We start from the raw sequence: 12,815 nt of genomic DNA, 5'->3' as shown, positions 1-12,815 counted from the left end.
ACAGCTTACCCTTCTCAGTAAGAAAAGTTGATGGTATAAGAGAAGTAGTGTGCATATGTGTTGGGATTTTATTAAACTAGAGAAGTATTAAACTTTCTTCTTTATGAGAATGTGTGATATTTAACTTTTTAAGGGAGGTTTTAAAAACAATTCTGGTAATTAATAAAATGAATATAAATTTACATGAATTTCCCAAAGAGCTTAAAGTATTTTAACATTTAAGCCCTACAGAAATTTAATTTTAAGGTTTTTAGAGCGTAGGCTGATAGGATGGTACACCATAATTAATTAATCAACAGAATAAATATTTCTTTTGTCCTGCTATGTGCACTGACATACTTTGATATCATTGTCATTTCCTAAGATGACTTTTATTTTTTAAGTTTGTATTAATTTATCTGAGAGAGAGAGAGAGAGATGAGAAAGCGTAAGCAAGATGGGGAAGCAGACTCCCCACTGAGGAGGGAGCCTGACTGGGGGCTCGATCCCAGGACCCTGAGATCAGGACCTGAGCCAAAGGCAGATGCTTAAGAGACTGAACCACCCAGGCGCCCTACCTAAGATGACTTCTTAGAGACTGTTGTCCCTCTAAGTTTAGTCTGGGGTCCCTCCTTGTTGTTTTCCTTTTTCAGGTATCAGAGTAGAAATTTTTATCATTTCAACACCAGGAATAATTGAACATTTTGAAGGTGGCTTGTTTTTATATTATTGACATAATGAATCATATAACCAATTTTGTACTTACTAGCTAGAAAGCTCAAAGCCAAAGGTGTGGCTTATTTAAATGAATGTGGGATTTCAGGGAATTAATTTAAGCACTTTACAGTAAAATAGTAAAAGTGCTTTCCAGGTTAACTTGCACTGCCAATTTTTCCATAGTTTTTGAAAAAAATGTCATGTGATAGATATTAACTATCATTACATAGAGATACATAAAATTATACCTAGAGGAAAAGATAAATCTAAGAAATGGCCAATCTTAGTGCTCATTTTATAGGAAACCTTAAGAAAAAAATTTCACAATCCCTGAGTGACTCCTACCAGGGAAAGAAAGGGGTTGAACACAACAGATTTGCTCTTTGTTTTTATGCCAGATAACACTCCAACCAGGCAAACTAGGCAGAATCACATCCTACATTTAAGTTCCTGCAAATTTCAATCAATTCCAAGCTTACCAGATATTTCTTTAATATAAATAATGATGCTCTCCTGCAGCTTGCATGTATCCTGCTCATTTAAACATTTAACGAATGGCTCATGCTCCTTCTTTCCTCTTAGGCCATTTCATTTCACTTGCAAATTTACCCTGGTGATTTTAATTCTATTGTGCAAACTTTACTAAAAGGGGGCCAAATTAATGTAGAAAGGGCTTCTAAGTAATTATAGTACTGATAAAAATGCAAACTGTAAAGTCAATTCATTTTTGTTGAATGAATGTATTCATTACAATCTGTGAGTACGTTAGAATGCATTACTAAAATAATTAAGCTCTTTCTAGAAGAGGGTCTGTAATAAGGACAGGAAGTATTTACTCTCAAAATTTGTTTACTGTCATAAGATTAGATTCTTCTTAAATATAAGTAGTCACATTTTAGTGGAGGAGACATTTGTTTGAAAGTATTGCTAAGACCTAATGATCTCTTCTTCACCTTGGCAGAAAACACGGTTTTAATAAATGGCTAGCATAAGCTTCCCTAAAGGCTTGCTACCTTGAAAAATGGCTGTGAATCATTTACTACATTAAATTACATGGAATGTTTCCATATGCTTTCTAGCTCCCTCCAAATGAGTGGCTCCAGGGAGAAAGAGAAACATTATAAACGCATTTGCTAAAATGTGAGTATTTTTCCATCATTTTATATTTTTTTGTCTTTAGAAAAAATGAGTACAATATGCATGGGGGTTGCTTTTTTGCCTTTTGATTAAAAAGATATTGCAATTCAAAGGGAAACACCATTGGATTTTTAAAAATTTTATACTGATACTTGTTATTAAAGTAAAATGGTTATTTTATAAATGTTATATTAATCTAACTTGTACCCAATTATAGGTATATTTTATATAAATTTTATATAAAAAATAGTGTCAGATATATGTCCAATAAGACTAAGGCTTATTTGCCAATTTTGATATTGGCTCCTTTAAGCTGATGTAAATGTCATTTAAAAGCACCTCATTAAAAAAGAATCGTGGGGCGCCTGGGTGGCATGGGGCGCCTGCGTGGCACAGCGGTTAAGCGTCTGCCTTCGGCTCAGGACGTGATCCCAGCGTTATGGGATCGAGCCCCACGTCAGGCTCTTCTGCTATGAGCCTGCTTCTTCCTCTCCCACTCCCCCTGCTTGTGTTCCCTCTCTCGCTGGCTGTCTCTATCTCTGTCAAATAAATAAATAAAATCTTTTTAAAAAAAAAAGAATCGTATTTCTACATCAAAAAGGGAAAGCATAAAGGCAAACAATGATTGAACTACATAAACTGTTTAAAAGTCTGTACATGAAAACACACCAGAAACAAAATGTCAAATCAGAAAAAAAAAAAGGAACATGTATCATAAAAGGTAATAATCTCAATAAAGTATTTTTGTAAGTGGAGAAGAGAAACAAGAGCTTCCTCAACCACCAATGAAAATGCAAGCAAAAACAAAGGCAAAAACATGACTAGAAAATCTACAGAGTATTGATGTCAACTTTTAAATTGCTTAAATGCACTGATAACATTACAGATATGATTTTAAAAAGATAAAATGTTTTTCCCACCCTAAATTGGCAAAGATGAAAAACAGAACAAAGCAAAAATACAATACCCGTTTAGGGTTGTCCAGTCTGATCACAATCCTTGGGGAGCGGGGTTGGAAATCAATATAAATGCAGTGAATTGGTGGGGAGTCAGCCAGATTTAGATTCAAACTGGCTTTACCTCCAAATCATATTATCAATCTCTCAGGGTTCCCATTAGACACATGAGGAAAATCAGGATAGTAATATGTATTTCATAGATTGTTGCGGGAATCAAAGGCAGTAATGTGTGAAAAATATTGATCAGAGCACCTCTTTGTAGTTTAGCAATTAGTTCCATTAAACTAGTAAAACCTTAAAAAGCACAATTTGTCACTATGTATTAAAAGCCTTATAATGTTGCATAACTTTTGACCTATCAAATTTACTTCTAGACAGTATTTCTTAAGAAGTAAATACAGATGCTCACTAGCTTTTAGCTACGAAGTTACTGATGAGCCTCACCTATAACAATAAAAATTCACCAGTGGTGCTGGGCATTAAATAAATTATTGTCTATCCATTAAAATATGCCCTATTCAGGTTAAGAAGTTGTTAGCCAAATGAGAGAATCAAAAAGAAGCTAAATTATTTGGGTTTTAAGCAGTATGTCTTAAGTTTGTGAGTGGAGTAGTATGTGGTCAACAGTGCAAGTGGAGAGAACAGTATCAGTGAACTGCAGAGATGTGAAAATGCACAGAGCCTACAGGGAATAGAAAATTATCAGACATATATCTACAGCACAAAAAACTATTAGAATATCAAGGGAGACGATGCTGGGAAGTCAGATGAGGATGAAATTATGTGGGGTTTTGTATATATACATAACTAAGGAACACATAACTATATACATAACTAAGGAATTTTTATGTAATTCATTGGGCCGTGGAGAATTGCTGGAGATTTTTTATCAAATTGTAATTATAATGTGGCATATATAGAATATATGCCTGGAATTCCATATGATGTATGGAAATAATGAGGTTTTCTGACCACAGAGGTGAAAGAAGATACAGGCTAAGACAAAGATAGAGGCCCTAGTCATAAAGGGTCTTAGAGACCAGAGTCAATGCATATTATTTTCATGGAAATATCAGGATTGGGTGACCAAACTTTAGAAGTGTCTATGTTGGGTTTCAATTTTGGATGCTTACACGAAAGAGAAGAAAATGAGTACAGTCTGGAAACAGTTGAGTTTGAGATGCCTGTAGAGATTCCCAATAATTAATTGGCAACAGATTCTGGAGTTCTGGAGTTCAGGAGAGAGGGTGGAGATGAAGATATAAATCTGAGTCATTAGCATTTTAGGGGACATGGAACTGCTTCCAGGAATCAATTTCATCTTTTCAGAAGTATAGAGAAGATAATCCCATAACTAACTTTTAGTAACATACTTTCTACCAGGAAATTGTAAGTATTTCTTTCCCTTATAAAAATTTATGTTCAAATTTTAATCAAATTCCTATTTATTTTCATTCTTTTGAAAGTGTTTAATGATTATCACATTATGTGTTAATGAAAGCATTTCAAGAACAGATAGGAATGGACTTTCAAATTATGTCATTATTCTTTGAGACTGAAGATTTTTATTACTAAGGTTCTAAAAGAATACCTCAAGATGATCAAATGTTGAATGTAACAATAATTCTACACTTGCTGTCTTATTTTTACAGTATTCTTGCTACAAAAACTTCCATGCGTTCTTTCATTTATTTGGCTAGTTTTTATTACATGCCTACCATATCCCAAGCCCTGCAGGGGCTAGGGGTGGAGGGAGAGTATGTTGGATATTTGAGTGCTAAGTGTTTAAGAAAATTATTTCCAGCAACTACTGAAAAGTAAGTTTCTTCCTGATATCTCCAAGAACATTAAAAAAAAAACAAAACAAAACTGTGCAAGGAGAAACGGTTAAGGGATGGTTTTCAACAAACATAAAGCACCTTCTTTTAGAAATGAAATGAGCGGAAACGCTAAAAAAAACAGTGTTAACATTTCTTATGAATTTTGTGTAAAAGCAGGAGTGAGAAACTTGAATATTTTATATGGGTTGGGTCTACTTTCAAAAATTTTAAACTAAATAACCATAAAAATAGATACTGCTTCCATGGTAACATAAGAGAATAACAATAAAACAGGGAAGGTAGCTCCGAGAATAAAATCCTAAAATCTGTTCCTTTCTAAAGTAAGCAAAAAATGTAAACATGTCCCTAATTAGGGACTAACTAGGATTAATTGTCCAAGAAATATTGAATTCCATCAAAGTACAAATCATTATAGGGTTTTATGTGACAGTTTAATTCTTTCATAATATATATTAAAGCAACAGCAGAGGCAGTTCATTTTATTAAGCTTGACAATACCATAGGAAGTACTGTGAATTTACCTAGCCTCAGGCATTAGCCACTGAATGAACACTTTTGTTTTCTTATAGAGAGAAGAGAAACAATTGAGAATAGAAATCGAAATACCTAAAGAGAATAATTAATGTCAATAGACCAATATATGTACTGAGTGTCTAGTATATGCCAGGTTAGTGTCAGTTATTATATAAATTTTACTAATCTTTGGAGGAAAAAAAATGGGTGAAAGTCTTTTACCCGTTTTATAAATAAAATAGTAAAGCTAAAAAATATTAAGTAATTTACCATAAATGACCCAATTAATCAGGTCAGAGCAATGCTCTAAAATGATACTCTTTTGGGGCCCAGGTGGCTCAGTCGGTTAAGCGTCTGCCTTCAGCTCAGGTCAGGATTCCAAGGGTCCTGGGATAAGCGGGTAGCCTGCTTCTCCCTCTCCCTCTGCTGCTCCCCCTTCTCATGTTCTCTCTCCCTCTCTCTCTGTCTCTCTCTCAAATAAATAAAATTGTTAAAAAAAACAAAATAAAATGATACTTTTATTCTCAATAGTTCAATTTTCTCAATTTTTATTTAATTATGAAAGTTATATATATATAAATACAGCTATATATTATATATATATAAATAAATAAATGTGGCGTAAAAAGTAGTTTCCCATTCTAACTCATTCTTCTCATCAGAGGTAATTATATTCCAGATAGACTGCTATGCATTTCTAACAGATTATATTGCATCTATATATAGATATTATACATACTTTATAGACAAAAATGTTCACATATATTTTTCATAAATGAGGTCATTTCCTTCCTTCTCGATCTTCCACGACAATCCATATAGACCTCTTTCCCTCACTTTGGTGGCGGTGGAGTATTCTGTCCTATGGATGCAGCACAATTTATTTAAACATTCCTGTCTTGGTAAATATTTAGTTGTGTCCAGTGTTTGTGTTATAGCAAAAAGGGCTCCTATAAACTTTCTTCTACGAATATCTGTAGACATGAATAACTATTCATGTAGATGGTAAAACATTGGTTTTAATTTCTACCTTGTCATTAAGTTGACAATGTAGAGACATTAGAATACATATAGGCATGGGTTTTTACTTACTGTTTGTTTATTTATAAATCCCTAAGATTGGTGTCTTTACATACTTTTGGTTACTATGACAATAACAGCATTCTATGGCAATGTCTACACAGTACTAAGGTATAAGTCTGTTGTTCTGATCATGAATTCTTTCATTTATTTACTAGACTATTAGTTATTAGTTACCTACCATATCCCAGGCCCTCGGCCAAGTACTAGAGATGAAGAGAAAAATAAGACATATTCCCCACCAATAAGAAGGTTATGGTGGAGTTGGATAGCTTATTTTTGGGTATTTGAACACTCATAAATGAGTAATGTAATTTTTAACATTTATGACCCAGGTATTTTGTGTCATTTAGACAAATACAGGTATTTGACTGGTTATCTTTTCTAATATTAACTATGGCAACTTAAAAAATCAATGAGGATAATTCATCCAGGTTATCTTCTTTTTCATTTCCTATTTTCATTTTCATCTGCATTAGAATCAGAATGATGTCCTAAATAATGTGTTTTTTTTTTTTTTAATTCTGTAGGTCATCATGGTGCAGATGATCAGCTGACTTTTTTCATCAGCTGATGAAACACATTATGGAGACAGTTCTGCATGTCCTCCCAGTATCCATGGTAAATAAACGTGAGGACATTGACACATGTAAGTGCAGTAAAATACTCCATGTTTTTGTGTAGAGGTATTCAAGTACCACATTTCTGGACAAAGAGACTTACAGGGAGGGGTGTAAAAAGCCTTTAGGGAGTCTTGTTTTTCCTAGTAGAAGGACAGTCATGGCTACTGCAGCTCTTCTCTTCTCTACCCCAACTTCTTCCTGCCTTGAATGTGGATATGATGTCTGGAGTTTCAGCAACCCTTATGTGACCAGCTGATGATAAAAGTTAATTTTAAGGATTGAAGAATGGAAAGTCAGAAAGTTTTTGATTTCTTGTTAAAGTCATTAAAGACCTGAACAAATGTCAAGAGTTGACTACCTTCAGATTTCTTACTTCCATTTGTGAAAAATTAAACCGTGCACATTTTTAGTCCTCTAACAGTTAAGCTGTTTGCCATTTCTAGCTGAATTCATTGGGATTCCATTGGTTTTGGTAGTAGAGGCCTCTCACAGTCATTGTGAATTAATATAAAAGCTGGACCATTTCTGAATGTTCTGCCATTTTTCTGTCTGTATTGGTTTTCCTATTATTTTCTTTCATAAAGTTATTTTTCCATGCTGTCACTTAGAAAATTTGATTTAAATATTTTTCTGCTTAAGTTGAAATTTTGGAACACTAATTAGGATTTTAATTTTTTGTTTTGTTTTTTAAGAGAAAAATTTCTTTTTTGAATGTTCTCCACTGACTCACACAGGGCCTCTTTGAGGTACGGTGCCAAACTCAACAGGGCTATTGCTTTTTCCCTGTAGATTTTTGACACATTCAGCTGCATTCCCTATATAACCATGATGTTGTGCTGCATAGAATAACTTTTACTTCCTAACTTCACTCTAATGCACTAGATAAAGAACTCACTGGTGTGTTTCTCCTCGATTTTTACGGACTTGTCTACAGAGGATTAGCTACCTCGAGCTCCAAATTCTGCCTCTCAAAATGGCCAGGACAGCAGGGCTGCTCCCCCGAACACTCATAGCTAAGCAACTGCCACACGACCCACCCTGCAGAGCCACTGTCCAACACTGAAGGAGAGTACAAAGATCCTTGTTATAGTCCAACAGGTCTCTGATAATTGGACTGCAACACACAAAAAAGCTGTCCTAGACTGGTAGTCAGCCATCAGTTTTGTTTAAATACTTAATTTTTACCTGGTTCAAAGGGCATCTTCAGATTGTCTAAGCACAAATGTAACAGATGTGCTTATCATGCATTTTAAAATTCACTGAACCTCAAAAATTCAGAGAAAACATATACATAAACACTTACAAAAGAAATTAAGAATTATCACCATTGGAAAACATCATGGTTGTGGAGGGATTATTTTATACTATTCAGTTAATAGAATAAAATGTAGTGTTCTTTTGCTCAGACATGGTAAAATGAGATAGGTCTAAAATATTTGGCTATCTTCATTAACTGGGCTCATTGAAAGTGTTGCCCTATTTATTAAATTCTGTAGTGCTTTCTTAAGATACTTGGGGTAACAAAATAGCCAAATTAATTCTTGATTTGAATGCCCATTAATTTCCTAAGCTAAGACTTTACTGCTATTGGCATGTGAATCACGGTTTACTGTGATAGTTTTCACAGCAATACTTTCCCCCCAAAGATGAAGTTGATAAAAAAAAAAAAAAGAGAGAGAGAGAGAGAGAGAGTTTACCTGATTTCCTCCCATACCATGACAGTTGAATATACCCACTTTTTCATTTTCCTTGCGGCCCATGTTGTCTAAACATTGGTTGGTTTCAACATTTCTTATCTAAAAGAAACGCACAAAAACAGAAGTCAGATAGTGATTAAACTCAGAAAAATCTTCCTGGTGTTATCAAATTGTATATTGATACGAGATAATACACGTTTGCAAGGAAATTTTTCCAAGAAGAACACATTGTTTTAAATATTTATTTTTCTTTACTATGTCTATTCTTAATTTCGTGTAAATTTCTATCTCCTACTGTAGTAAACTTGAACAGCAATGGCATTGTCATTAGTATCTAATCAAGAGGCACTCCTCGTTTATAACATAGTAGCTGAGAAAGAAGAAACATTACAAATTAGTCATTCCTCCCCAAATCCTTTTAAAATTAGGACGGTTGCCAAACTCTACCCAAAAAACCAGTCTATTCTTGAACTCCTGTGGTACCATACGTAAAGGAATTCAAAGAAATTGGTTAAATATTCAAATTTATGTGTTTTTAGATTGCTTTATTACTAGACGTTCCATCCTATGTTAATAAAGATTAATTATTGTTTATTTCTGTAACTAAAACATACTCATACATCTTTTTTTCATCCCTAGTGCCAAACTTAATGGAAAAGAGTTGACCCTAAGAAAAGCTATTACAAGACTAAATGGTGATTTCACTTTAAAAATCCCTTACAAATAAGATTAAATTGCCAACTGCAAACACAAGATTCTTGGTTTATACTCAAATACTGCATTAGTTCCATAATTAACATAATGTTAATACATATTTGAGACATATGTAATTATAAAAGCCATTCATTGTGTTTAAAGATGCTAAAATTACTAAATCAAGCACCAATGAATAAAAATGCATTTCTAATGAATGTTTTTAATTTTCTCCCTTAGTCTAAACCCCATGTATGTATTTATATTTGTCCAATCTGCTTCTGAAAAGTTATCTCTCTTACTAGAACACGCATATTTTACTGTTCACTCATACATTACTTGAATATACCTAGTTATCTATGCACATATTTCTTCATATGGGCAAATGAATAAGATCAAAACTTCTAAAGAAAACTGATTAGGTTTATACGAATCACTTTTTTATATGATGCAGAACCCAAAAGTCAAGTAATGGCTCCTAGAGTTGGGAAAAGTGGTATGATTTGCATTAAGGCCCCAGTCAGCAATTGGAAGGAGCAGGGATTGGAATTCATCCTTTACAAGGGTTGGAAAGAGCTGAGCATAACTGTCAAGCCCTGTTCCAATGCCTTGAGATTTAGAACAGGATTATAGATGCTTTCATTGGGAAATGTGAGCCACAACCCATTAGAAAGGACAGAACACACCATGAATATTAAAGAGAAAGGAGGGGCACCTGAGTGGCTCAGTAGGTTAAGCTTCTGACTCTCAGGTCCTGGATGGAGCCCCATGTCCTGCTCAGCAAGAAGTGTGCTTCCCCTCTCCCCCTCCCTCTGCACCCCCCCTCACTCGTGCACTCTCTTTCTTTCTCTATTTCTAAAATAAATAAATATTAAAAAAAAAAAAAAACAAAGAGAAAAGATACAAGCTTCAAGAAGAAAAATCATGTTCATGTTCCGTACTGGTAGGTTTAGGTTATCTGATGGAGGTTAGTTCAGGCTCACAGGTACTGAGCCTATACGCAAAGGTTAAAGATTTTTCGGGACCTGTAGCTTGGATAGGATTGAGAAAGACAACAATTGATAGATGATGTATATAACAACCTGTTATGTTTCACATAATCTAATCAATATGTAACATGCCAGTTTATTTTTAAGTTCTTTATACCAATTTTTCTTGTTAACATTTCATAAAAGGCAAACTTCTTGAGAAATAATAAAATGATGTAATTTATTATCCTTAAAAATATGGAACAGTGTAATATTATAATACCTAGGTGAATAAGTATCTCACAAAATGGTTAATTCACCTTTACATGTAAGCTATGGAATCTGATTCCAAGGACCTCTGCTAGATTCATGCTACTTGAATAGATACTAGTTAATAGTTACAGGGGCTACACGCTGAGTCATTTATAAAATTTTGCCTCTTTGGTGGATGACAGAAGATTCAAAGCCTTATTCAGGCCAGTACATCCTCTGACAGAGCATTTTAAAGGGACATTTGATAGATTCATATCATCCTACTTTTTGGCAAAGTAAGCAGAGAACTCAAGAATGCTTCCAAAGCATTTTGTCCCCAGTAACAACCTATTATTATTTTTTAAAAAATAGGTACACTTGGTCTGCAACCTCTCTTATGAATGCACTCATTCACTCAACAAATATTATCAAGAGTATGTATACTTCATGCTAAACACCATTTAAGGTGCTGAGGATACTGAAGCGAACAGAGTAAACTAGTCCGTTCCACCATGGAGTTTATATTTTAGAAGAGAAGAGTGCAATACACAAATACATTCATAATATGTCAGGAGATCAAGAACTTGAAGGGTAGACAAAGTGATGGAAGGAGCACTATACTATTTCAGGTAGGGGGTTAGCAAAGGCCAGGCAGAGAAAAGATACCTTAGTAAAGCCAGAGCAGCCAGATTTCCATGTGTATGGAAGCGCATTCCAGGGAGGGGAAATAGCAAATGAATGCTCTCTGCAGCTGAGAAAACGGAGTGAAGTATCAAGCTAGCAATGTGGCCAGGGTGCAGCGAATGGGGCGGAGGAGAGAAGTATCTAAGACTAAAGCATGTAGGAAATCATAAGTTTGTAAGCGTGAGGATGACCTATTAATAGCTTACTCTGGCTGCTGTGTGGAGAACAGATTAGAGGGAAGCAGAAGTAGAAGCAGAGAAACACTCAAGGGTACTCTTGCAGTCATGCCAGCTAGACATGGTGGCTGCTTACAATAGTAGGATAACAGTAGAGGTGGATAGGTCAAATTGGGGATTTTTTTTAAGATTTATTTACTTATTTATTTATTTTATATATAGAGAGAGACAGTGCAAGTGTATGTGGGATGAGGGGCAGAGGGGGAGGAAGGGACAGAGGGAAAGAATCCCAAGTAGACTTGCATGGAGCCCAGAGCCAGGAGCTGGACCCTGAGGGATGGGGTGGGGGGTTGGGACCTGATCTCAGGACCCTAAGATCATGAACTGAGCCAAAACCAAGAGTCTGACGCTCAACCAACTGAGCCACATAGGTGTCCCAAATTTGGGATATTTTTAAGATAGAACCAAGTGAGACTCCAGATTGAGCTGGATATGAGCTATGAAAGGAAAAAAAGAAGCAGCATTCCAAGGTTTTGCTTGAGTCAATGGACAAATGATGTTTCCATATACTGGGAACAATATTCTGAGTTCTTGCATGTTGACAAATATATCTGTGGCCTTTATATTTGAAAATCGATTTGGTATATCTGAAGTCCTTGGCTCACAATCTATTTCCTTGAGTATCTTTAAAATGTTATGCTACTTACTTCCAACACGAATAGTTGCTTTTGAAAAGTCTGTTGATAATCTGTTTTTCTTTACCTTATTCTTTTTTACAAACGTCTATTTGGCATTCAGGCAAACTGGTTTTTGTTTTGTTTTTTTAAAGTTCAATAGATTTACCACAATGCATCTGAATATTGTTCATTCTGGATCACTCTTCCAAATACAAAGCGTTCCTTTTCAATATGTAGTTTCAATTTTACTTTCAGGCACATTCTCTTAAATTATAAGTATTAACATTCATTTTGTTTTAATGTTTTGATTTTTCCCACTGGGAAATCCTATTACTTTGGATCTTGTTGCATATCTCTATGTCACCTTCTATTAAAAGTGGGATTATTGGGGGTTACGGGATTACTGACTCATGTGATGTTTCAAATTTAGCCTTTGTTTCTAAATGAATTCATTCTTTAATTTCTTAATCTTTAATGCATTTCTGGTCCTTATTTTTCAGAGGTATTTTTAAATTTGATTTATAGAGTTCTTTTCTACATTTTATCATTATACGATTTCTGTTAGCTTGCTTTGAAATATTAGGTTACACTTTTCCCGGCTACGAGCATAAAGCTTTGGTGTCCTTGCCTTGCTTGTAGAGCGACCATTTTCCTTATTATCTTTATTCTTACCATGGCCATCCTCTACTACTGTTGCTGCTCTTATTATTGCATGAGTCCAAGTCTCCTGATCTTTAAGAGAGGGTTTCATCAGGAGACCATTTCTTTCTTTTCTCTTTTTGGGAATCACCTGGCATCTTTAAACTTATCCTGTTGCCT

The 12,815-nt window shown here is 34.7% G+C and overlaps 1 protein-coding gene and 1 long non-coding RNA gene across 5 annotated transcripts in view; one reads left to right on the top strand and one right to left on the bottom strand.

The window, feature by feature from the left end:
• The window catches only part of GALNT13 (polypeptide N-acetylgalactosaminyltransferase 13), a 467,481-nt gene that overhangs the window by 28,380 nt on the left and 426,286 nt on the right, over window positions 1–12,815 (bottom strand). Inside the window, exon 10 of the mRNA XM_026492778.4 lies at window positions 8,547–8,645. Within this exon, the coding sequence (XP_026348563.1) occupies window positions 8,547–8,645 (99 nt within the window). The remainder of the gene's footprint in view (window positions 1–8,546; window positions 8,646–12,815) is intronic.
• LOC113250875 (uncharacterized) overlaps window positions 1–12,815 on the top strand; it is a 95,117-nt gene that overhangs the window by 32,749 nt on the left and 49,553 nt on the right. For 2 of the 4 annotated variants that reach the window (XR_003314237.4, XR_007188492.2), the window contains exons 3-4: window positions 1,776–1,836; window positions 6,757–9,171. This is a non-coding gene — a long non-coding RNA (uncharacterized LOC113250875). The other 2 variants (XR_003314236.4, XR_007188493.2) reach the window with 2 other exon arrangements.

Source organism: Ursus arctos, unplaced genomic scaffold (genome assembly GCF_023065955.2).
Source record: "Ursus arctos isolate Adak ecotype North America unplaced genomic scaffold, UrsArc2.0 scaffold_1, whole genome shotgun sequence".
In the NCBI taxonomy this organism is placed as follows: domain Eukaryota; kingdom Metazoa; phylum Chordata; class Mammalia; order Carnivora; family Ursidae; genus Ursus; species Ursus arctos.
Note: the sequence above shows the minus strand (reverse complement) of the source record. Positions and strands in the feature narration are given on the sequence as shown.